Source organism: Nerophis ophidion, linkage group LG06, assembly GCF_033978795.1.
Source record: "Nerophis ophidion isolate RoL-2023_Sa linkage group LG06, RoL_Noph_v1.0, whole genome shotgun sequence".
Classification (NCBI taxonomy): domain Eukaryota; kingdom Metazoa; phylum Chordata; class Actinopteri; order Syngnathiformes; family Syngnathidae; genus Nerophis; species Nerophis ophidion.
Window position 1 is genome coordinate 69,775,636 of NC_084616.1, and position 26,127 is coordinate 69,801,762.

At 38.8% G+C, this 26,127-nt stretch overlaps 1 protein-coding gene across 1 annotated transcript in view; it reads right to left on the minus strand.

Moving 5' to 3' along the window:
- Window positions 1-26,127, minus strand: part of LOC133555183 (bone morphogenetic protein receptor type-2-like) — a 109,781-nt gene that overhangs the window by 39,125 nt on the left and 44,529 nt on the right. The window contains exons 2-3 of the mRNA XM_061904738.1: window positions 25,524-25,709; window positions 20,366-20,545 (exon numbers count right to left, since the gene is read on the minus strand). Coding sequence (XP_061760722.1) covers window positions 20,366-20,545; window positions 25,524-25,709 — 366 coding nt within the window. The remainder of the gene's footprint in view (window positions 1-20,365; window positions 20,546-25,523; window positions 25,710-26,127) is intronic.

Sequence of the window (26,127 nt, forward strand, 5' to 3'; positions counted from 1 at the left end):
TTGTGTTTGGTTTTTAAATTTCGAGATACATATCGATTATTGCCATTCAGCATACGGAGCGGAAAACACAACCAAAAAAGCCGGCCTAACAAATATTCTGGGGGAAACACTGTATAGCATTGTTAAAAATACAGATACTTCAATACAAAGTCGATATCAACACGCAAAAACCACATCAATACCTACTTTTTTTCAGTATCAGCAGTAATAAATACTGAACAACACTATTTCCGAGCTGTTTAGGTTGTTACCCAGTGTTTTTCATATAGTATGTATATTTATTTGTGACAGCCAGCCACAAATGTAGATTTGGCGCTTTCATTTTGTCCTCTTTTATAAACAAATTACACAAGAACTAGGGTTGGGTATTGGCAAGGACTTCATGGTACGACACATATCACAATACTTGAGTCTTGGTACAATAGAGTAGTGCGATACTCTACATCAGGGGTGCCCACACTTTTTCTGCAGGCGAGCTACTTTTCAATTGACCAACTCGAGGGGATCTACCTCATTTATATATATCATTTATATTTTTTTATTTATGAAAGAGACATTTTTGTAAACAAGTTAAATGTGTTTAATGATAATACAAGCATGTGTAACACATATAGATATCTTTCTTTCACAAAGACAAGAATATAAGTTGGTGTATTACCTGATTCTGATGACTTGCATTGATTGGAATCAGACAGTAATGATGATAACGCCCACATTTTCAAATGGAGGAGAAAAAAAGTTGTCCTTTCTGTACAATACCACAAGAAAGTGGTTCGTTTTTGGCATCTAATTCATCCAGCTTCCATACACTTTACAAGAAAAACATTGGCGGCAAATTCCGTAGCTTGCTTGATTGACATTCACGGCACCCGAGGGTCTTGTGAGATGACGCTGGCTGCTGCCAGTTCATTATTATGAAAAAATGACAGAGAGGAAGGCGAGAAACACTTTTTATTTCAACAGACTCTCGCGCCGTACCTTCCGTCAAAACTCTAAAGGCCGACTGCACATTTCCTATCTTCACAATAAAAGCCCTGCTTCATGCTGCCTGCTCTAACTAAATACAGAGTCTCGGAAAACTGGCGTGCACATCACTTGTGCACGCCAGCTTTCCGAGACTCTTAGTTGTTGAAATAGCTGTTGTTGTTGAATTAGCTGTTGAAATAAAAAGTGTTTCTCGCCTTCCTCTCGGTCATATTTGAATAATAATGATCTTGCAGCAGCCAGCGTCATCTCACAAGACCCTCCGGTACCGTGAATGTTATTTAAGTGACGTCTTGGTGAAGATTGATGATCACTAATTTTTAGGTCTATTTTTTTTAAAAGCCTGGCTGGAGATCGACTGACACACCCCCCGCGGTTGACTGGTAGCTCGCGATCGACGTAATGGGCACCCCTGCTCTACATAGTTCACTCATAGATTTAAAAAAAAAAATAAAAAAAATTGAGGTCTCACTGAATTGCCATACCGATATTTTTTCCAGCTCCTAAATCGAACTGTGGAAGTTTGCATTGTAACTTTGGAATGCTTCATTACCACCTTAGACTGACCTGGTTTACCAGCATATAAAACAGAATAAAAAGGGTCTGTGTTGCCAATTAGTGAAATAGCAAGTGTGTAGGTGGACGCATTAAAAGTAAATGAGAGAATGTGTCTTGCTTCATGCAGTACTAGGGTTTAATCCCTGCACGGGAGACCAGGTCTATGTTCATGTAAAAGAACCTAAATTCACAACTACAGTTTTGAAGACATTCCATTATTATGACAAGAGAGCAGAGTCAATAAATGACACTTCTAAAAACCACTTCAACGGAGTTGGCGCGTTCCTCACGGACGTGATAACCACATGTAGCTTCTTAGTAAGACAAAAACAAGTTGTCCCTGTGGTAAAAAAGCGCTGAAAACTATTTTTTTGATAATATTTATTTTTGATCAATCTCAGTGCCTGCTGTCTTTTCCGGCAACGTTCAAAACAACCTTTCACCTCCACAACAAACGTCACTTTTCATTCTTGTCCCGGAAGACCCGCCCCCATGTGAAGCCATTGGCTAGAGCCCGTAGGCGTCACTGACAACACTGACTTGACTTCTGGAAAATAAATATTTGGATGTGTGTTTGCCTTTTAACTTCAACATCATTGGGGAAGACGTGTGTCCTCTAATTCGAGTAGTTTTCATCAGTTCATGCTAATAGGCTCAGATTAGACAGATGTTGTCTGAGCGCTTGGTGCCAAGGTCCTAACCATTTATCCTCTAACATGAGGAGGCGCATGTGCACAGGAATGAACGCTCATATCATTTTGTGTTGTAAAAACGAATGCGTCAATCAACAAATGTTAACCATAGAATTGAATCATATTCGTATTGAATTTTTGAAGCGCTAAACCGAATTGCTCTTTTGTAAATAAATCGTTTTTGAATCGCATCGTAACCCATGTGTCGCAATGCGAATCGAATCGTTCATCACAAGAGATTTACATCCCTAGTTTTAACTTGTACAGTGGGGCAAAAAGGTATTTAGTCAGCCACCGATTGTGCAAGTTCTCCCACTTAAAATGATGACAGTCTGTAATTTTCATCATAGGTACACTTCAACTGTGAGAGACAGAATGTGAAAAAAAAATCCCGGAATTCACATTGTAGGAATTTTAAAGAATTTATTTGTAAATTATGGTGGAAAATAAGTATTTGGTCAACTATTCAAAACTCTCACTGATGGAACGAGGTTTTGGCTCAAAATCTCACAATACATGGCCCCATTCATTCTTTCCTTAACATGGATCAATCGTCCTGTCCCCTTAGCAGAAAAACAGCCCCAAAGCATGATGTTTCCACCCCCATGTTTCACAGTAGGTATGGTGTTCTTAGGATGCAACTCAGTATTCTTCTTCCTCCAAACACGACGAGTTGAGTTTATACCAAAAAGTTTTATTTTGGTTTCATCTGACCACATGACATTCTCCCAATCCTCTACTGTATCATCAATGTATCCATTTTTGTATAAACTCAACTCGTCATTTTTTTCTTACATTTTTTTGAAGTGTACCTATGATGAAAATTACAGACCTCTGTCATCATTTTAAGTGGGAGAACTTGCACAATCGGTGGCTGACTAAATACTTTTGTGCCCCACTGTATGCGTCAGTTGACTCGCTTTGGAAGCGCTAAAAACTACCCGTCCTACAAAGATGGCGAGGAGAAGACGCTGTCGAAGTGAAGGCTCGTAAATAAGACACATCCTGATGGTGGTTTGTAAAATAATTTATGCATTTTCCTGACAAAAGAACCACTATTATTTGTTAGGTAGACCACAAGAAAATGTTTTAAATGTATATATTAAAAAAACTGCGATGAGGTGGCGACTTGTCCAGGGTGTACACCGCTTTCCGCCCGAATTAAGCTAAGGTAGGCTCCAGCACCTCTCGCGACCTCAAAAGGAACAAGCGGTAGAAAATGGATGGATAGATGGATATTGAAAAAAAAAAAATCATAATATGAACCCTTCAATGCACTGTATTAAAGGGTTCACTGTATTGGTGCGTCTTTTGCATGAAAATAGACCTGAATGGACCCACTCAAGGGAGTGTGCTTTATCATCCGGTGTGCCCTATGGTCCAAAAAATACAGTACTTTAATAATCGATTTTAATCATTATAATTGATAAGTTGTTTCAGCACTCGTAAAAAAAAAGTCACATTTGGAGTTTGATTGCCAGAAGCTAGGAAAATAACTAAAGCTAGCTGCTGCTATGCTGAGACAAACTGACAGCCAAGGCGAAGGGCGTACAGTACACAAAGATGCTTGAAAAATCACATAGCAACGAGTTGATTGTCAGGTGAACGAATACCATTGATGGCTTATCCTGTGACAAAATGTCATCTAATGCAGTGGTCCCCAACCTTTTTGTATCCGCGGACCGGTCAGCGCTTAATAATTTGTCCTGCGGCCCGGGGGGCCGCAGGACAAGGTCTTTCTTCTTTGTCATGAAAAAGGGACGTTTTAGTCATGAAAAAGGGAGTTTTTTTTATGGTTGGTGCACTATTTGTAAGTGTATATTGTGTTTTTTATGTTGATTTAAAAAAAAAAAATATATATATATATATTTTTTTTTTTAATAAAAAATTATTCTGCGGCCCGGTACCAATTGGGCCACGGCCCGGTGGTCGGGGACCACTAATCTAATGGACTTAAACTATGAGAGGACAGAGCATTGTCATTACCTGTTCTGCTACCCATCGTTGTCCAGCTTGTAAACACTGTAGCTTGTAAGCCATTACAGAAATCGATAGGGTCTAATTTCAGTGTATCAATTAGTTCTTCAAACTTTTTTCGTGCTTTAAATTTTAAGTCACTGTTTTAAAATGATCTACACAAACCTTTATTATATCACTAATGAGCACATTATCGAGCTAGGCAATATAGCAAAAATCAGTTCACAAAGCGGTAGAAAATGGATGGATGGTGTGAATTAGTGAATTATATTTAGTTTGCATGTTCTCCCCGTGACTGCGTGGGTTCCCTCCGGGTACTCCGGCTTCCTCCCACTTCCAAAGACATGCACCTGGGGATAGGTTGATTGGCAACACTAAATTGGCCCTAGTGTGTGAATGTGAGTGTGAATGTGGGGCGGCATAGCTCGGTTGGTAGAGTGGCCGTGTCAGCAACTTTGCAAGTTCGATTCCCGCTTGTGCCATCCTAGTTACTGCCGTTGTGTCCTTGGGCAAGACACTTTACCCACCTGCTCCCAGTGCCACCCACACTGGTTTAAATGTAACTCGGATATTGGGTGTCACTATGTAAAAGCGCTTTGAGTCACTTGAGAAAAGCGCTATATAAATATTATTCACTTCACTTCACTTGTCTATCTGTGTTGGCCCTGCGATGAGGTGGCGACTTGTACAGGGTGTACCCCGCCTTCCGCCCGATTGTAGCTGAGATAGGCGCCAGCGCCCCCCCGCGACCCCAAAAGGGAATAAGCGGTAGAAAATGGATGGATATTTATATAGCGCTTTTCTCTAGTGACTCAAAGCGCTTTACATAGTGAAACCCAATATCTAAGTTACATTTAAACCAGTGTGGGTGGCACTGGGAGCACGTGGGTAAAGTGTCTTGCCCAAGGACACCGGCAGTGACCAGGATGGCGGAAGCGGGAATCGAACCTGCAACCCTCAAGTTGCTGGCACGGCCACTCTACCAACGATGGACAAATCAATCAATATTGATACCCTTAAGTGTTACATTGCTAATAAGTGCTTATCAGAAAGTTGTTTTTAATTAAAATTTTGTTGTTTTTATGTCAGGGGTTCAACATGACAGATGTCCTAAAAAACATGATACAACCACTGTCCTTTTTTTAATGTTTATTTACATCTTGCAATTTAATGTCTATGCAAAAGATATTGAAGTACAGTGACCTTTAATACCCACCAGTTCGAAACAGTTTTCAATACTTTTGTGAATTTAAAAGTACATGGGCTTATTTTTCTTTTTCTTGAAAGTAACAAAATAGTAAAAATTCAGGTATTAGTACAGACTACTAAAATTTTAGTACGTGATTTGTGACATCCCGACTTATAAACATTAAAAACTTGACACTGCTTTGCACAAAGAAGCATTTGAAAACCACAATCTTCTTCACTATTGATAATTCAAAAGGCATCAGACACTGCCTTTGGAAAAGTGGCAAAAAACAAGTATTTGTCTTGCTCATGGTTTAGCAATAAATAAATTGCAACATGTGCGTGTTCCATTACCAAGAGTACGCACATGGCAGCAAGTAGAGCCGATTCAAGTTAATTTCATTTAATAGGTTTTCTCAAGGCTCTTCATATATTGATTGATCAGGTCTACTGAAACCCACATGAGCAAGCTCTTAGATACAGAGGCAAAGAACGACTCAACGTCGAACAGAATCCGGGCTTTGTAGGGTTGCCATCTGTTCTGATGGAGAAGCCTAATAAGGAAAAGCTCCTATTGCAAAATGATTGCAAACTCAAGTAAAAGTCGGCCACGGGAGCGTAGCATTCTACTAGATTAATAAAACCCTTTACAAGGTAAAATGTTGCTTAGACATGATTTACTTTGTAGGTGAGGAGATGGATTTTAAATTTAATAGGTAGACACATTCTTGACTTGTTTAGACATATTACACAATTTCAGCAAGTAACAATACATTTGAATACCACACAATTTTGATGAATCCAATATCTTTACTTTTTTTCCTTGTGAATTTACATCACTTGATTTGTCTCCAACCTGAACGCCTACTGATAGTACAGATGCTCTACATTTTAAAGAATGTATATGTGCGCGTTACTCTAGGTGAGGAGATGAGCTGCTGCCACCTTGTCAAAACTCTGCAATTAATTTACCACTCACCTACTCAGTGGCCTAGTGGTTAAAGCAGGGGTCACCAACCTTTTTGAAACCAAGAGCTAGTTCTTGGGTACTGATTAATGCAAAGGGCTACCAGTTTGATACACACTTAAATAAATTGCCAGAAATAGCCAATTTGCTCAATTTACCTTTAACTCTATGTTATTATTAATAATCAATGATATTTATCTTTGTGGAAACCCTCATCATCTTAATGATTTCTCACAATAAATATATATAGAAACAGATACATATTTTTAGAAATATATTCCGACTTTAAAATTCAACTGAAAAAAAGAAGAGAAAAACTAGCAAATTCAAATCTTTTTGAAAAAATTTTAAATTTATGGAACATCATTAGTAATTTTTCATAATTAAGATTAATTTGAGAAATTTGATGACATGTTTACCTACTCAGTGGCCTAGTGGTTAGAGTGTCCGCCCTGAGATCGGTAGGTCGTGAGTTAAAATCCCGGCCGAGTCATACCAAAGACTATAAAAATGGGACCCATTACCTCCCTGCTTGTGGGCAGCATTAAGGGTTGGAATTGGGGGTTAAATCACCGTAAATAATTCCCGGGCGCAGCACCGCTGCTGCCCACTGCTCCCCTCACCTCCCAGGGTGATCAAGGGTCATGGGTCAAATGCAGAGAATAATTTCACCACATCTAGTATGTGTGACAATCATTGGTACTTTAACTATGACTTTAAAAATGTTAAAATCCACTTTGTTAGAATATATAACAAATTGGACCAAGCTATATTTCTAACAAAGACAAATATTTTTTTGAATTTTAATCATAATTTGTTTGAAGAAATATTTCAGAAATATTCTTCGTCGAAAAAACAGAATCTTAAATGAAGAATTAAATTAAAACATTTTTTATTATTCTTTACAATAAAACAAATTACTTTAACAGTGATATAAATTGTCAGGAAAGAAGAGGAAGGAATTTAAAAGTTAAAAAGGTATATGTGTTAAAAAAAAAATCCTAAAATCATTTTTATGGTTGTATTTTTTCTCTAAAATTGTCTGTTTGAAAGTTATAAGAAGCGAAGTAAAAAAATAAATGAATTTATTTAAACATGTGAAGACCAAGTCTTCAAAACGTTTTCTTGGATTTTCAAGTTCTATTTTAGTTTTGTCCCTCTTAATTAAAAATGTTGAGCAAAGCGAGACCAGCTTGCTAGTAAATAAATAAAGTTTAAAAAATAGAGACAGCTCACTGGTAAGTGCTGCTATTTGAGCTATTTTTAGAACAGGCCAGCGGGCGACTCATCTGGTCCTTACGGGCACCACGTAGGTGACTCCGGGGTTAGAGTGTCCGCCCTGAGATCGGTAGGTTGGGAGTTCTAACCCCGGCTGAGTCATACCAAAGACTATAAAAAAAATGGGACCCATTGCCTCCCTGCTTGGCACTCAGCATCATGGGTTGGAATTGGGGGTTAAATCACCATGAATGATTCCCGGGCGTGGCACCACTGCTGCCCACTGCTCCTCTCACTTCCCACGGGGTGATCAAGGGGATGGGTCAAATGCAGAGGACAAATTTCATCACACCTAGTGTGTGTGTGACAATCATTGGTACTTTAACTTTAACTTGGGAAAGGAACTACTGACAATATTCCTTCTTTGCTTGACTGCTTTCCAGAGGCAAAGTCTGATGGCATCTAAACCATAAATGCAAGTGCAAAATTTGGCCTCTGTAATGTATGTTTGTGCAAAGTCAGTTTTCAATGTTGATAATGTGTACACTGAAAAAAATAACTCATAAGATTTACTTTAAAAAATTATTGTAAGTATTTGCACTCAAATGATTTAAGTAAAATTTAATGCTGCAATATCAAGTAACACTCACTTGCCAGTATCAAGTAAATTCTACTTACCATATAACATAACAGTTGTGAATATATTAAGTAACAGTTACTTTATTACATCCAAGTTTTAAGTTATATTCATATAAACAAATTAAGTAAAGTCTACTTGTTTTTCATCGGTGGATGGGGACCACTGTTCTAAAACATGTCATCGCGCCCACTTTTACACCACGCTGTCTGCATGCCGGAGGACGCATGTATTTCACTGCTTCTCATATGAGATTGCAATGCATACTTGCTCAACAGCCATACTTTTTACACTGACGGTTGTGATATAAACAACTTTAACATTCTTACTAATATGCGCCACACTCTGTGAACCCACACCAAACAAATTTGTGGAGAACATCGGCTCTGTAACACATTATAAACGCAAGATAAGAATTACCCATGATGCCACCTTGCAGTGCTCTGTGAAGTGATCCTAAAGGCCGGAGCAGAGCCAGTCGGCCAGACCCTGTCGTGCTGTGCGCATGCGTCGTCGTGCAAGCGTTTCAAAACACTAGATTTTCAGAGTAAAGTTTATGTAATATTTTTAGGTTTATGTACATACAACTATTAAACATTTAAATAGTATGAGGAAACATAAATAAACATACTCTTCCCACATAATTCATGTATTACAGTAATTAACATTTTACTTAAGAAACTCTAGTTCTTAGTGAATGTTAAAAATACTAGGTATGAATTATGACAGTTACTCTAATACAGTTTACAGCACCAAAAAGTAACTTTTTTCAGTGTACAAGGAAGGCCAGCTCTAAAAGTGAATGATGAAAAATAGTAAGTTTTAACAAAGTCTACTGGTATTTACAGAAGAAAAAAACCCATTGTGCTTTCAGTCTGTTTACTTTGCCTTTTGTGGGTGTCGGCAGTTTATATTTTGTGGTTTATTTTAGCCTCACATTATTGCAGCAATTTGTGTAAGAGATAATTATTGCTTGTTTAGGACTCAGTGATGCAATTGTGTAAAAATAGATTAAATTGTGTTTTTACTCCTAGGTCACAGAGTTTTAGATTCAAGACTTACATCAACAGAGTGACCGGGCGGGCATTCGCAGCCTGCAGCTCGCTTTTTAGCCAACATAACGGGTACTGAAACTCAGTACAATAACTGCGAATGCAAACAGTAGCAACCTGATTGAAAAAAAAAAATTAAATAACTGTCGGTACCTCTTTAAACTTTTAACTAAATGCAGACTTTGATCAGTGTGTTTGACGAGCCTAAAGCCAATTATGTAACAGTATCAACTATTAAGTTTGGTTGTGCCATCCTAGTGTCTTTCGGGTGATTCTTTGCATGGAGTGAGAAGAGACACTAAAAATGACTACTACAGAAAGCGGAGAAAGTGACGATGAAACAGGAAAAGTCACCTGGACAGTATGGCAGATTATTGGATTTTTTTTAATATGGACCGTAGGCAGACCAATGTGGACCACCTTAGCTGCGCTCACCCAAGTACAGCTATTACTTTTGGGCACTAAACCTGCAAAAAATAATTATTCTCAGGTTTCTTTGTTTACATTTTTACCCTTTGCACAATTTCGTTAAATAGTTTTTGTTATCTTCAAAGCCTTTGGATCAGTGGTTTTTAACCTTGTTGGAGGCATTGAACCCCACTAGTTTCATACCCCCATTCCTGTACCCTTCTTTAGTGAAAAATAAAAGTTTTGTTTTTTTTCAGATTTAAGAAAAAGTCATTTGTTTTTTTTACTGGTGCAAAAATGAACAGTGCATGAACATCAACATGTTTAAAAAACAAAAACAACACCGTACATGAACCCACAACAAATTACACACCTTATACACATTACCATGAATTGATTTACGTTGAAAAACTTATTGAGGTGTTACCATTTAGTGGTCATTTGTACAGAATATGTACTGTACTGTGTAAACTGTACTGATTCATATAATGTATTTTCTTCCTTTGCAATCTGCTAGTAAAAGTTTCAATCGATCAATCAAACAACCTGCAAATCAGATGAAAAATTAGAAGGAACATTTGTTGGTATCCATAATACGTCGATAGGGAGAAGTTTTTATTTACATGATAAGTCGGATGTGTCTTTACCTCCGTGGCAAAGGCTCCACCGAACCCCTGAGGCCGACTCACTGAACCCCTAGGGTTCGATCGAACCCAGGTTAAGAACCACTGCTTTGGATGTATAAGTCTGTAGGCAAACTGTGTTTAAATTGTTATATAAAACACTATTAAGGTAGGGAGTTGTTTATTTTGACAATAAAGGGTTTATAAAAAAACATCTGTTCATGTTTAAGTTGAGATAACATCAAAAGGGCAGGAAAACATATTTTCACCATTGATTTTTCTTTTAACATTAATAAATATTTGTTTTCAGGCTGCGATTCACATTCAGTATTTGTGGAAAAACTATTATTCACATGCCAGAGTGGTAGGGATGATGTTTGTAAAGAAATTATCGAGTTCGAGCCCATTATCGAATCTTCTGCTTGAACTGATTCCTTATCGAATCTCTTATCTCTTGTTGTGTATGCACTGAGTTCCAAAAGCCATATATGCTATATGACTGGGCCGGCACGCTGTTTGTATGGAGGAAAAGCGGACGGGACTGAGGACAGCATGAGGCCTTTATAGGGTGAAGGTTTCAGGTACAAGAGGACGCTAAAGACATTCCCCTAGTGAGCATATAGTGCTGCTATGTGCGTTGTAAATCAAAAAAATTGCGGACAAACACATCTCCAACATGATCCCAGTGAAGCACACTGGAGAAGAAGGGGACCAGCACGGTATAGAATCGATACGCACAACGGGACAAGAGAAGTCGGCTTTCACTGTTGTGCTAGCTTGCTATGCTAATGGCCAACAAGACTGACTTTGAAAATGACGAGAGTGAATCTGGCGGGTTTGATGGAGAACTTGCCAGCTGTTCATTTCGGACACAGAAGATGAGGACTTTCATGGATTTGTGGATGAGGCTTGATCAAAAAAATAAATGTGAGTACATTGATAAATACTTCAGTAAAGTACAACCGAATTCAGCTTTACTCCTGCTGCCTTTTTAAAACAGCGTTCATTAGGGCTGCGAATCTCAATTCAAACACGATATATTTCCGATTCAAAACAATTGTGTATTCATTCAATACATAGGATTTCAGCAGGATCTACCCCAGTCTGCTGACCTGCTAGCAGAGTATTAGATTTTTTTTAAAAAGCTTTTATAATTGTAAGGGACAATGTTTTATAAACAGATTGCAATAATGTAAATTTGTTTTAACTATTAAACAAACCAAAAATATTTTATCTTTGTGAAAACATTGGACACAGTGTGATGCAAGTGTAAGCCACTGTGACACTATTGTTCTTTTATTTTTATTTTTATAAATGTCTGATGATAATGTCAATGAGGGATTTTTAATCAGTGCTATGCTGAAATTATAACTAATATTGATACTGTTGTTGATAATATTCATTTTTGTTTCACTACTTTTGGTTTGTTCTGTGTCGTGTTTGTGTTTCATTTTACCCTTTCAATATTTACTCCGTTTATCTGTATTTGTGTTTGACTTTCCCTTCTACTGTTACCAAATAGCATTATTTTAGTCTTACCAAGATTCAAAGATAGTAGGTTTTTGTTGAACCGTCTTTTTAATTTGTTCATTTCTTCTGTTATTTGTATTATCTTCTGTGTGTTCTCTCCTGAACAAAATGCAGTTATATCATCTGCAAATAATACAATCTTTTAGTCCATTGTAACTTTACAAATGTCATTTATGTAGCGATTGAACAATTTTGGTCCGCGTATTGATCCCTGAGGTATGCCACAAGATATTTTCAGCTCTGTGGAAGTGTGTTCCCCTATCTTCACGTATTGCTTCCTGTTGGTTAAGTAGCTTCTTACCCAGTTCAATACCAAATTAGAACCATACCATTCTAATTTGTTTATTAAGATGCTGTGATTAATTGTGTCAAATGCTTTTGTTAAATCCATAAACAGTGCAGCAGCACATTTTTTACTATCTACTGCATTTGTGATATCTTCCGTTATTTCGATTAATGCCATTGATGTTGAGATGTTGGCTCTGTATCCGTATTGGTTGTCTGTGAGTGTTTCGTTTTTTTCATGAATTTTTCAATTATTTTAAAACATTTTGGAAGTAGAGAAACAGGTCTGTAGTTTTTAAACTAGTGTTTGTCTCCAATCGTATAAATCGGTTCGATTTTTGCCATGTACATTATCTGGGAATTTGCCTGTTTGAAATGCCACGAGACCACATTAGGACATGTGTGTGTTTACACTGGAGTCTGATAAAAATCACATTTTACTTGCAATACAAACAGTCAGCTGTAAAAAATCCGATCTAAAAAAAAATCTGATTTTGGCCATGTGTCCAAAACACACAGAGCAACAAAAAATCCCTCTTTCCGCGGTGTTATGCAAATTGTATATAATATAAAAATAACATTAAAAAAAAGTGCAGAAGCATTGGCTACCTAGTCAAATTCCCTGTGGGTTAAACATATTTGGCCAATAAAGCTGATTCTGATAAAGTATGTACAATATATGAAGGGAAACAATTGTGCAAACACTGCAAATGTAAAAAAAAAATGTTCAAAATGTCAAATATGAAGTAGGGAAAATGAATTGCAGGTTGCCAATGAATGTAGCAGTTCACAGTTATTAATTGATGGGGGCAAAAGGGCAGAGAAAAAAGTGGGGTCGTTTGCCTAAGATTTGAGCATCATATGCTGACCAGTTGGGTGTAGTCCAACGTTTACAATAAATTAATTGATCTGAGGGTGGAGCTCAGAGAATGTAATTTTACGATCTTCTACTGTAGTGTCTGCTTGTAAGTATGTCAGATAAATTAAGCAAAACATTAATATTTGGGTATTTTCAGTATTTGGGTTCCAAACAGCACCCCCCGTGACCCCAAAAGGGAATAAGTGGTAGGAAATGGAAACCCCAAACACATTTGTGTACAAATAAACCACAGACCCCCCCCCTTTTTTTTTTTTTACATTTTTCCCATCGTTTACTCTTGATTACGGAAAACCTGACAACCATTTTTTTAAATGCATTCTCACTCCCAAATATAAGTCGTGAGCTGTTCTGCTTACGACGGAGCCAATGGGAGGTCCTCTATGCTTTCTCGCTTCCTTGATCATGGAAGTTTATTATAGATCATAAATCATGCCTCTCAGCTGAATAGTAAAAGGATGAGAACCTATTCCGACGAATCGGTCAGCTTTGGCATCCAATTTAGACCAGGCAATGGTGCAAATGAGACAAAAAAATGCTTGGTCCCAACTCACTATTTTTCACAAAGATCATAAGTAGTTCTTCATCTATCTAAACGGTACTATAAAAATTCTTTCAGTAGGCATTCTAATGACTGCCGAAATTGTATAGTAAGTGATGTTTTATTATGTTTGTTGGTTGTCATAAAGCCTGCAGTGAATAATAATCAGGGATGATGTGGGGTGGGGGAAAGCAAACATTTTTTAAATTAATGTGCTGTGTATGCTTAAAATGGGCAAAACACGTAAGTAGTAAATGTTATTATAAATGTGCCCGTTACACATCACATATATACTTACAGCTTGTAAATAAAATCTGAACGTAGGTGTTTTTGATGTTGTTTTAAGGGCGGTATAGGCAGAATAGAGCAACACCCACAGGCTCCATTGAAAGCTGACTTTTGATCGCATTAACTTACTATTCAGAATTCATAAACATTTTTTAAAAGTGTTCTTACATAATGATTGTGAATGATAGGCACAATTAAAAAAGGGTTGTTTGCCTTAACTTCATTCAGTATTTTTTCTTTCTTTTTACAAAAAAAAAAATTTGGACTTCATGAAGTAGACATAAAACCCAGTGTGTTGATCAAGTGGATTCAAGTTGTGTTATACAAAAATGTGTGATATAAAATCTGGAAAAAAATATTTTTTTGGCTTGCTTACAAATAAGACTTGGAAGGAAAACATATTTAACAACTGGAAAGCTTAGTTATTATCAGTAGGGGTGCAGCTATGGCTTATTTTAGTAATTAAGTAGTCTGATTATTTTTGTTTGATTAGTCAAGTAATCAGATAAAACACACTTATAGTCTCAGTTCGGCTTTACCTCGTTTATTCTTTGTTTCAATTAATGCAAATCATCACTACTGAAATTGTACTTTTAACATGTGTGCATTAAAAAAGAGGAAAAAAATATCAGCTGTTCGCTGCCACACATCACATCACCCACACACCACCACTTTCCTGTGCACTCTAATGCAGCCGCTGTGCGGAAACAACGTCCGTTTAATTTAAAGCTCCAGGTTTTATCAATTTTTATTAGGCAAACTCAAGTGATTAATCAAAGCAGCAACATAAATTTTTTAATTTTTTTCCTAAATAGGTTAAACGATTTTAATTGATGGATTTTCGCTGCCCTAATCAGCTACTGTTAAAAAAAAGAATAATCAACAGATTAACAATTTTTAAAATGTGACACATCAAGCAAGAGAGCAACAGGCGACAAGAATACATGCTAACTGCTAAGGTTGCTGGAGACAACAAGAAGAATAAGCACTTAGTTTACTTGAACAGACGTGTACATTGCCCTTCAAACAAATACTGAACTCTTCAACATTGTCTTTCCTTGCTAATTGTGCGTGACTTTGGGGAAATACAGCTAATGGTTAAAGATCCCTATTTTCAGGTACCAGGAAATGGTACCGTATCAGTTCAAATACAAAATGTACCCATTCCCAGTCCTCATGTGGCATCTGTTTTGAGTGACTTTCCCAGCAACACAACATTCCAGATGATATAGCGAGATCAACGGGCTCACCGTGTTTTGTCCGCGCGATAAGGAGACTAAGCAGGCAGACGAGAAAAAGGAAGCAGACGCCATAGGCTGCAAGTCTGTACCTATACACTAAGGCTAAACGTCTACAGAGGCTGTATCTTTCTTATACTAAATCTTGGACAAATTCATGTGTATATAGACAGTTAAATGCGATCATATTACATTTTGGAATTTTGCCTAACACTAACAATCCTTGTGAGAGACCAGAAGAAAACAAATTTTTTATTTTCCATCCATCCATCCATCATCTTCCGCTTATCCGAGGCCAGGTTGCGGGGGCAGCAGCCTAAGCAGGGAAGCCCAGACTTCCCTCTCTCCAGCCACTTCGTCTAGCTCTTCCCGGGGGATCCCGAGGCGTTCCCAGGCCAGCCGGGAGACATAGTCTTCCCAACGTGTCCTGGGTCTTCCCCGTGGCCTCCTACCAGCTGTACGTGCCCTAAACACCTCCCTAGGGAGGCGTTTGGGTGGCATCCTGACCAGATGCCCGAACCACCTCATCTGGCTCCTCTCGATGTGGAGGAGCAGCGGCTTTACTTTGAGCTCCTCCCGGATGGCAGAGCTTCTCACCCTATCTCTAAGGGAGAGCCCCGCCACCCGCCGGAGGAAACTCATTTCGGCCGCTTGTACCCGTGATCTTATCCTTTCGGTCATGACCCAAAGCTCATGACCATAGGTGAGGATGGGAACGTAGATCGACCGGTAAATTGAGAGCTTTGCCTTCCGGCTCAGCTACTTCTTCACCACAACGGATCGATACAACGTCCGCATTACTGAAGACGCCGCACCAATCCGCCTGTCGATCTCACGATCCACTCTTCCCCCACTCGTGAACAAGACTCCTAGGTACTTGAACTCCTCCACTTGGGGCAGGGTCTCCTCCCCAACCCGGAGATGGCACTCCACCCTTTTCCGGGCGAGAACCATGGACTCGGACTTGGAGGTGCTGATTCTCATTCCGGTCGCTTCAGACTCGGCTGCGAACCGATCCAGTGAGAGCTGAAGATCCCGGCCAGATGAAGCCATCAGGACTACATCATCTGCAAAAAGCAGAGACCTAATCCCGTGGCCACCAAATCGGATCCCCTCAACGCCTTGGCTGCGCCTAGAAATTCTGTCCATAAAAGTTATGAACAGAATCGGTGACAAAGGACAGCCTTGGCGGAATCCAACCCTCACTGGAAACGTGTCCGACTTACTGCCAGCAATGCGGACCAAGTTCTGACACTGATCGTACAGGGAACGGACCGCCACAATAAGACAGTCCGATACCCCATACTCTCTGAGCACTCCCCACAGGACTTCCCGAGGGACACGGTCGAATGCCTTCTCCATTCTCCATAGAACGCACAATTTTTTTTATTTTGTGCATTCTAATTTGCAATCGGCTCGTCATAGGTATCTACTAGGGCTGCGAATCTTTGGGTGTCCCACGATTCGATTCAATATCGATTCTTGGGGTCCCGATTCGATTATATATCGATTTTTTTCGATTCAACGCAATTCTCGATTCAAAAACGATATTTTTCCGATTCATAACGATTCTGTATTCATTCACTACATAGGATTTCAGCAGGATCTACCCCAGTCTGCTGACATGCTAGCAGAGTAGTGGATTTTTCAAAAAAGCTTTTATAATTGTGAAGGACAATGTTTTATCAACTGATTGCAATAATGTAAATTTTTTTAAACTATTGAACAAACCAAAAATACGAGTTATTTTATATTTGTGAAAATATTGGACACAGTGTGTTGTCAAGCTTATGAGATGCAATGCAAGTGTAAGCCACTGTGACACTATTGTTCTTTTTTAAAATTTTTTATAAATGTCTAATGATAATGTCAATAAGGGATTTTTAATCACTGCTATGCTGAAATTATAACTAATATTGATACTGTTGTTGATAATATTCATTTTTGTTTCACTACATTTGGTTTGTTCTGTGTCGTGTTTGTGTCTTCTCTCAATTGCTCTGTTGATTGCAGTTCTGAGTGTTGCTGGGTCAGGTTTGGTTTTGGAATTGGATTGCATTGTTATGGTATTGTTGTGTATTGGTTTGTTGGATTGATGAAAAAAATGAAAAAATTTAATAAAATTAGATTTTTTAAAAAACGAGAATCGATTCTGAATCGCACAACGTGAGAATCGCGATCCGTATTTGAATCGATTTTTTCCCACACCCCTAGTATCGACCAATTCCGCTAACGGGAGCAATCCATTATACCTCTAAACTTTTAAAAATGCATCTAAAAACCACCAACAACACTTAATTTACGTTCCCTAACCTGTATATTAACCAAGCTGTAGCGACATTGTTATTAGATTGTTATTAGAAGAGCAAACTTTGAGGAACTGTCTTGCTAGCGTAGTAACACATTGTCTTGCGACGACATGCAAAGGCATTAGTCGTTAGCCAGGTTCTGCATCAGCACCTGAATTTCTCTTGAGTTTGTAATGCTCAACACAATGTAATAGGACACAAATCGGTACCGACTCAAAAACATGAATGTATACATATTACAGCATCTGTAAAGTGTTAGCCCACATCTAATGTTTTGTTTGTACACAGCTGGCTCGACAACATATGTACTGTAGTTGTACAGCGATGTGCTGCATGTATTATGATCAATACTATATGAACAGTTGTCCGTTTGGTCCAGCTGGCCGGGAACGTTTCCATTTAATTTTGAGTATGCAGGCAATCATTTTTCGGCATAGCTTGGCTCCACGTTCCACAATTACAGTGTCTAGTCACGTCGACCTCACTCTACCAGCTTCCTTCTGCTAAAACATTTCATGTCCTTGCTTTATAACCAGCAGTCCATGCTCCAAATATTCTGGTTTGAAATGATAAGGTTGTGAATCCTCATTTGTCAAAAAATAGTCGTCTTTGTTGTCTGTTAACAAGTCTGCCATGCTGAGAACACACACGCGTTTTTTTTTCCCAGAAGTAGGAATCAGAATCCTAAGTACTTCATTAACAAACAGTTGTCAGAAGTCGGAAGTGCACTGGTATGGACACAGAAATGAATGCGCTAAGAAAATAGGTTCCTGTATTGCTTAAGGAGAAACTGCCCTTTTTTAAATTTATTTTGCCTTTTGTTCACAAACCTAATGAGAGAGAAGAAGACAGGTTTTTTTGCCTTTTAACTTGTAATAATCAGCTTGTTGTAGTTGGCTAGCAATGCAACTAACGGGAGCAATCCATTTTTTTAATTTTCTTGATGGAAATCTCCTGAAGGAATCAATAAAGTACTATCTATCTATTTCGCCTATAAATAATAATAAAAAAAAATGCATTCAAAACTCACCAAGAATACTTCATTTACATTCCATCCATCCATCCGTTTTCTACCGCTTATTCCCTTTTGGGGTCGCGGGGGGCGCTGGCGCCTATCTCAGCTACAATCGGGCGGAAGGCGGGGTACACCCCGGACAAGTCGCCACCTCATCGCAGGGCCAACACAGATAGACTGACAACATTCACACTCACATTCATACACTAGGGCCAATTTAGTGTTGCCAATCAACCTATCCCCCATTTACATTCCATAACCTGTATAATAAACAAGCTGTAGCAACATTATTATTATTGTAAGAGCGAACACAGCAAAAGTGTTTTTCTTCCGTAGTAATACACTGCCATGCTACGGCATTAGCCATAAACTAGCTGCGGCAAGAGGTAAGCTAGCTACTATGTCAACAACTGAGTTTGTAATGCACAAAACAATGCGATAGGACACCAATCTGTGCTAACTGAAACACAAACAATCAAATTATAATATGTGTAAAGTATTATTCCATGGTTTGTTTGTACACAGCTAGCTCAACAGTGTATGTACTGTAGTTGTACGGTGATGTGCTTGTATCATGATCAGCATTATAGTGACTCACTCCATGGACAGTTGTTCATTTGGTCAAGCTGGCCAGGGACGATTCCAGATGATTTTGGTAAGCAATTCATTTACAGTATATCGGCATAGGTTGGCTCAAAGTTCCATATTTGCGGCGTGACTGACTCTCTGTGCTGTGCTCCCATCTGCTCCAACGTTTCACCCTCTGTTCGTGTTTGCTTCTATAAGCAGCAATTCATCCTCTGTATATTCAGCTTCAAAAAGATAAGGTTGTAAATCCTCATTTGTCCAAAAATTAGTCCTCTTTGTTGTCTGGTACCAAGTCTGCCATGAATGGAACACACTAGTGCAGTGGTTCTAAAATGGGGGTACGCGTACTCCTGGGGGTACTTGAAGGTATGCCAAGGGGTACTTGAGATTTTTTTTTAAATATTCTAAAAATAACAACAATTCAAAAATCCTTTATAAATATATTTATTGAATAATACGTTTGTAATTCAACAAAATATGAATGTAAGTTCATAAACTGTGTAAAAAAAACAACAACAATGCAATATTCAGTGTTGATAGCTAGTTTTTTTGTGGACATGTTCCATAAATAGTGATAAAAAGATTTTTTTTTTTGTTAAGAAATTAATTAAAGATTTAAGTTCATGAATCCAAATGGATCTCTATTACAATCCCCAAAGAGGGCGCTTTAACTTGATGATTACTTCTATGTGTAGAAATCTTTATTCTTTTTTTAGTTGTTTTATATCTTTTTTTCAGATAGTTCAAGAAAGACCACTACAAAGAAGCAATATTTTGAACTGTTATACAATTAAATAAATCAGAAACTGATGACATAGTGCTGTATTTTACTTCTTTATCTATTTTTTTCAACTAAAAATGTTATGCCCTTATTTGGGGGTACTTGAATCAAAAAAATGTTCACAGGGGGTACATCACTGAAAAAAGGTTAAAAACCACTGCACTAGTATTTGTTTCCAGAAGTATGAACACACATTTGTTGCCAGAAGTCGGAGGTGCCTTGGTATGGAAACGGAAATAAATGCGCTGAGGAAAGAAGTTCCAGTATTGCTACAAATGTCCAAAATATGGTAAATATTGTACATATTACATATTGTTATGAACTTGTCTGTTCATAACAATACACTATACATTTACTTGCAGTGTGTATATGAAACGGATGGTTTTGAAGTTGTTTTGGAGGGCACGTTTTAATAATAAGAACATTGCATACCAGGACTTGGTTAATTGTATGACCAATTGTCATATGGACATAAATGAGATTCCCTGTATGTTAACAAAGAGTGGATTGGTTTCAGCATGTTAAATTATAATTAAATGTGGGTTGTGGGTTGGTGTATTGTAGATTGTTATTGTGTCAGTAAGTGTGTTTAAGTGCATGCTCACGTACAGATGGGCTGCGCAGTTGTGGGGCTGGGTGTCAAAAAATCCTCTGTGAAGTTGACATTGCACATGTCACTGCCACAGCAGCAAAAGTGGTATGTCCCGTTTTGGATCTGTGGAGGCAGGTTGGTCACCACGCAGCGGTCATCGCGACAATCTTGGTGGTCGCCAAGGTGGGTCCAGCAACCTGATCAGAGGTGGAAACAAAAACAATATTGGGATTGCGAAATTACAAACACAGAATTTTGGTGCACTTTACAATGTTTTTTATTTAAAATGACAGTGCATCCGGAAAGTATTCACAGTGCTTCACTTTTTCACATTTTATTATGTAGAGCAGGGGTGTCAAACTCATTTAAGGGGGCGCAAGGAGGATATTCTATTCCCACTTGGGCGGGACTGGTGGAATTATGGCATAATACCTTATTAATACAACTACCACAAATTCATATTGTTTTCTTTGTTTTACTTTGGCCCAAAATAGAACAAGCATACCGTATTTCCTTGAATAGCCGCTGGGGCGCTAATTAATTTAAAACCTCTTCTCACTCCAGCGCTTATTCAAAGCATGCGGTAAAAGTAAGCAGGCTTTAATAATTTTAAAACCTCGTCTCACCCCTGCGCTTACCAATGGCATGCAGTAAAAAAATATGTGATACAAAAAAAATAATAAAAAAATTGGATAATTCTTCTGCGGCCGCGGCCCGGTGGTTGGGGACCACTGCTCTACATCATGTCATCGCGCCCACCTTTACACCATGCTATCTGCGTGCTGGTCGGACGCATGCATATCGCTGCTTCTCATATGAGATTGCAATGCATACTTGGTCAACAGCCATACCTTTTACACTGACGGTTGTGATATAAACAACTAACACTCTTACTAATATGCGCCACACTCTGTGAACCCACACCAAACACATTTCTGGAGAACATTGGCTCTGTAACACATTATAAACGCAACATAAGAATTACCCAGAATTCCAATGCATCCATGACTCTTGGCTATATTATACACGCGTCCCCAACCGGCGCACGGAGAGGGGGGAATGGGGCGGAGTTTTGTGCTAGCGGGGTGTATAATATAGCCAAGAGTCATGGATGCATTGGAATTCTGGGTAATTGTTATGTTGCGTTTACAATGTGTTAGAGAGCCAATGTTCTCCAGAAATGTGTTTGGTGTGGGTTCACAGTGTGGCGCATATTAGTAAGAGTGTTAAAGACAAGTTGTTTTATATCACAACCGTCAGTGTGATCTGTATGGCTGTGGAACAAGACCCCTGTTTTACACATAGTAAAAGCAAAAAAAAAAAACTCCTCCGCCATTTTGGAAATGACGACAGGGGAAGCGTTACTCGTGATGTCACGACTTTGACCCGGCGGTAAAAGTAGGCATGCGCTAATAAATTTGGGGAGCGAGTTCGACCCGGCAGTAATTCAAGGCAGGTGCATATTAGATGCCCGGCGGCTATTCTGAAAATGAAATAATCCTCTTAAAAACACCTTCAAAGTTAGTTGAAAATTCAGAGAAAAAAGTTGGTGCGGTTTCAAAAACATCATGAATAACGCATTAATTTACACTTAATTTCAGTGTATGTACAAAGCCATTAAACGGTAAGTCACAATAGGGCTGGTCAATTAATCCAATTTTGATTGCGATTTCGATTATTCATGATCATAAAAATATAATAATAACAATAAAAAAAAGATTAATGGCTGTGCAACGTGCATGCAAATTCTGTAGTTTGTGATGGTGAAACGGATGAGTGAGCATATGAGTTAAAAAAAGACAACGTATACTCGAAGTTTGGGCTCTCATCATGGTTACTACTTTTTATTTGACGCAGTGCTAATAAATAATCACTAAACTCAACAATAAAAAGAAAGGCATATGATTCCCACGAATTGTGTGACAAAGTCATATAATTGGCCAATAAAACAGAATCCGCTGATAAACACAAAATGATATCCGGGAAATTGACATAATAGTGACTTTATTGCGTAAAGTTTTTTCTTTGCTCGTTAAGCTGAGAACAGCAGCACGGCACACTTCTTTCCATTAACAATAATAGCCGGGTGCGTCACATCTGGTCTAAAGCTTTCAAAAAGTAACTTTCATATACATAATGAACTTAAAGCACTTATTGATACATTTACACATTTATTATGCTTTGACCTTAAATATTGGTCAAAATTGTCCTTGTTACACCAATAATAATAATATGATTTGTGCATTCACTGTAATTAGGAGACATTTTCTAAGAAAATGTTGACACAAAACACACCATCTATGGTGGAAAAATAAACGTAAAAAAAAAACAAAAACGGAATTAAAAACAGTTAAAACAAAAAAAAATAATTTAGCCAAGAGTCATGGATGCATTGGAATTCTGAAAAATTCTTATGTTGTGTTTATAATGTGTTACAGAGCTAATGTTCTCCAGAAATGTGTTAGGTGTTGGTTCACAGAGTGTGGCGCATATAAGTAAGAGTGTTTAAGACAAGTTGTTTTATATCACAACCATCAGTGTGATCTGTATGGCTGTGGAACAAGACGCCCGTTTTACACATTGTAAAAGCAAAAAAAAAAACTCCCCCGCCATTTTGGAAATGACTACAGGGGAAGCGTTACTCGTGACGTCACGACTTTGACCCGGCGGTAAAAGTAGGCATGCGCTAATAAATTATAGGTTTTTTTTTGTTTTGTTACTGCATGGCAAAGTTGGTAGAGTAGCTGTGCCAGCAATCTGAGGGTTACTGGTTCAATCCCCACCTTCTACCTTCCTAGTCACGTCCATTGTGTCCTTGGGCAAGACACTTCACCCTTGCTCCTGTTGGGTCCTGGTGAGCGCCTTGCATGGCAGCTCCCGCCGTCAGTGTGTGAATGTGTGTGTGAATGGGCGAATGTGAAGAAGCATTTAAGTCTCACCTTAAAACTAATTTGTATACTCTAGCCTTTAAATAGACCTCCTTTTTAGACCAGTTGATCTGCCGCTTCTTTTCTTTTTCTCCTTTGACCCCCCCTCCCTTGCAGAGGGGGTCCGGTCCGATGACCTTGGATGAAGTACTGGCTGTCCAGAGTCGGGACCCAGGATGGACCGCTCGCCTGTGTATCGGTTGGGGACATCTCTACGATGCTGGTCCGACTCCGCTTGGGATGGTTTCCTGTGGACGGGACTCTCGCTGCTGTCTTGGATCCGCTTTGAACTGAACTCTCGCGGCTGTGTTGGAGCCACTATGGATTGAACTTTCACAGTATCATGTTAGACCCGCTCGACATCTATTGCTTTCGGTCCCCTAGAGGGGTTGCCCACATTTAAGGTCCTCTCCAAGGTTCTCATAGTCAACATTGTCACTGGCGTCCCACTGGGTGTGAATTCTCCTTGCCCACTGGGTGTGAGTTTTCCTTGCCCTTATGTGGGTTCTTCCGAGGATGCTGTAGTTGTAGTGGTTTGTACAGTTCTTTGAGACATTTGTGATTTAAGGCTATATAAATAAACATTGATTGATTGATTGATGTGGAAATAAAGGGTAGAAAAGTGCTATACAAGTACAATTCATTTACCATTACCATTATTGTATTTGTTGTGGTTTATTGGCTATTTTTAAAGTTGAGTTTTGGTGGTACAATAAATACAAAAAAGTTCAGATCAATGAATAATCGTGTAATAAATCGGGATTGGTATTCCTGCCATAGTCGTCCAACCCTTAGTCACAGTTTATCTGGGATTGAAGAAACTACAAAATAAATAAAAACTCCTCTAGGTATCAAATACCTCATTTGTCTTTTCCACATATTAAGCATGTGCTAACTCAACAAACCAACTATTCAAGATGGTTGAGTCACTATCTCTGCCTTGTAAGCATCACTGTGTACTGATATAAAAATAAAAGCTAAGCAATGCATGAACAATTTCAACAAACCAGGCAGATAAACTTAAGAGACTCACAGTATTGGAGTAAATCACACACTATTTAGTTTCTTTAAATTTTCGCTGAACTATACCAAGGTGCAGTGTCTCATGCAACTTTCTAAGTGGGGTTAATATTTGTTTAGTTTATTCCTATAACCTGACATTTTAGCTTACACAAAGTGCATCAATATCAGACGTCACATCTATTGGGAGACAATTTCATGATGTTATTTAAGTGACGATATTTAGGGACGGCGTGGCGCATTGGGAGAGTGGCCGTGCGCAACCCGAGGGTCACTGGTTCAAATCCCACCTAGTACCAACCTCGTCACGTCCATTGTGTCCTGAGCAACACATTTCACCCTTGCTCCTGATGGGTGCTGGTTGGCGCCTTGCATGGCAGCTCCCTCCATCAGTGTGTGAATGTGTGTGTGAATGGGTAAATGTGGAAGTAGTGTCAAAGCGCTTTGAGTACCTTGAAGGAAGAAAAGCGCTATACAAGTACAACCATTTATTTATTTAAGTGCTTATGCGTGAGCTTTGGGCGTAGCTTTGTTTTATTGATGCTTATTATAAAGAAAACTTGCTTACAAAAATATGTGGTTTCCCATTCCCTTTTATGAATTAATAGGAGGATGATCTTTTTTCTAGAAACACTGTGCACTTTGCGTTTACTTTTCTCTATTTTGAAGGAGAGATTTATGGAAATGACGTCTACGCACGATATGTTCGAAACAGAAGACGTAATATGGCATGTTTTACGTTTCATTTGGGTTAAAGCGGAGGAACCGCAGCTCCGCTTTACTGTTTGTTAGGCCCCGGTATAAACCATTTGCTTGCCTAACATAATTTCTATTGCGACATCCGTTTCTTTCAACAAAAATGCAGCTAAATGTTAAAATTAGCAAACTCATCTCTCTGGTTGGATTAAACCCGTTCTCAGGCCACAGGTTTGACCTCCCTGTGTTAAAACTTCATTCCAAAATGGAATCCATTTTTTGTCTTCAAAATATTACGCACAATATACTGCATAGTGAAAATGTAAAAAAAAAATAAAAAATGTTCAGAGCTTTTTGAAATTCATTAAAACTAAAAACTAAGAAATTAGTCAATGTCAGTCACATTGGCAGATGCTAGATTCACTGTGTTAGATACATTTTAGGCTTGAAAACAACGTCAAGTGAACCACTGCAACCATGGCATATTAATCTGCCTTTATGTTAATTTGGTAGGTGGGCTGAGGTGTAATACCTTGTTTAACAAGTCGCACTTCACCAGGAGGACTTTTCTCCCAAAGGCCAAAGCAGTGGCTGCCTTTGGCACATCGGATGGAGGTGTTTTCGGGGGAGACCCGGCCCTCGCCCCCTGCCATTCGTTCCACCTCCCACTGTTGCAGCTGGTCCGTGAAGGCACACTCTCTCTCCTCGCCCTGTGCCGCTGAAAAAGATACAGACGGCTTGTGAGTTAGGTCAGTCACATTCATGCTACAATCCTGCATTGTTCTTTGCCCTGGGCGGTATAGCTCGGTTGGTGGAGTGGCCGTGCCAGCAACTTAAGGGTTCCGGGTTCGATACCCGCTTCCGCCATCCTAGTCCCTGCCGTTGTGTCCTTGGGCAAGACACTTTACCCACCTGCTCCCAGTGCCACCCACACTGGTTTAAATGTAACTTAGATATTGAGTTTCTCTATGAAAAGCGCTTTGAGTCACTAAGGAAAAGCGCTATATAAATATAATTCACTTCACAATTCACTTCATTCTTTAACATTTGATTTTAAAGGCCTACTGAAACCCACTAGTACCGACCACGCAGTCTGATAGTTTATATATCAATGATGAAATATTAACATTGCAACA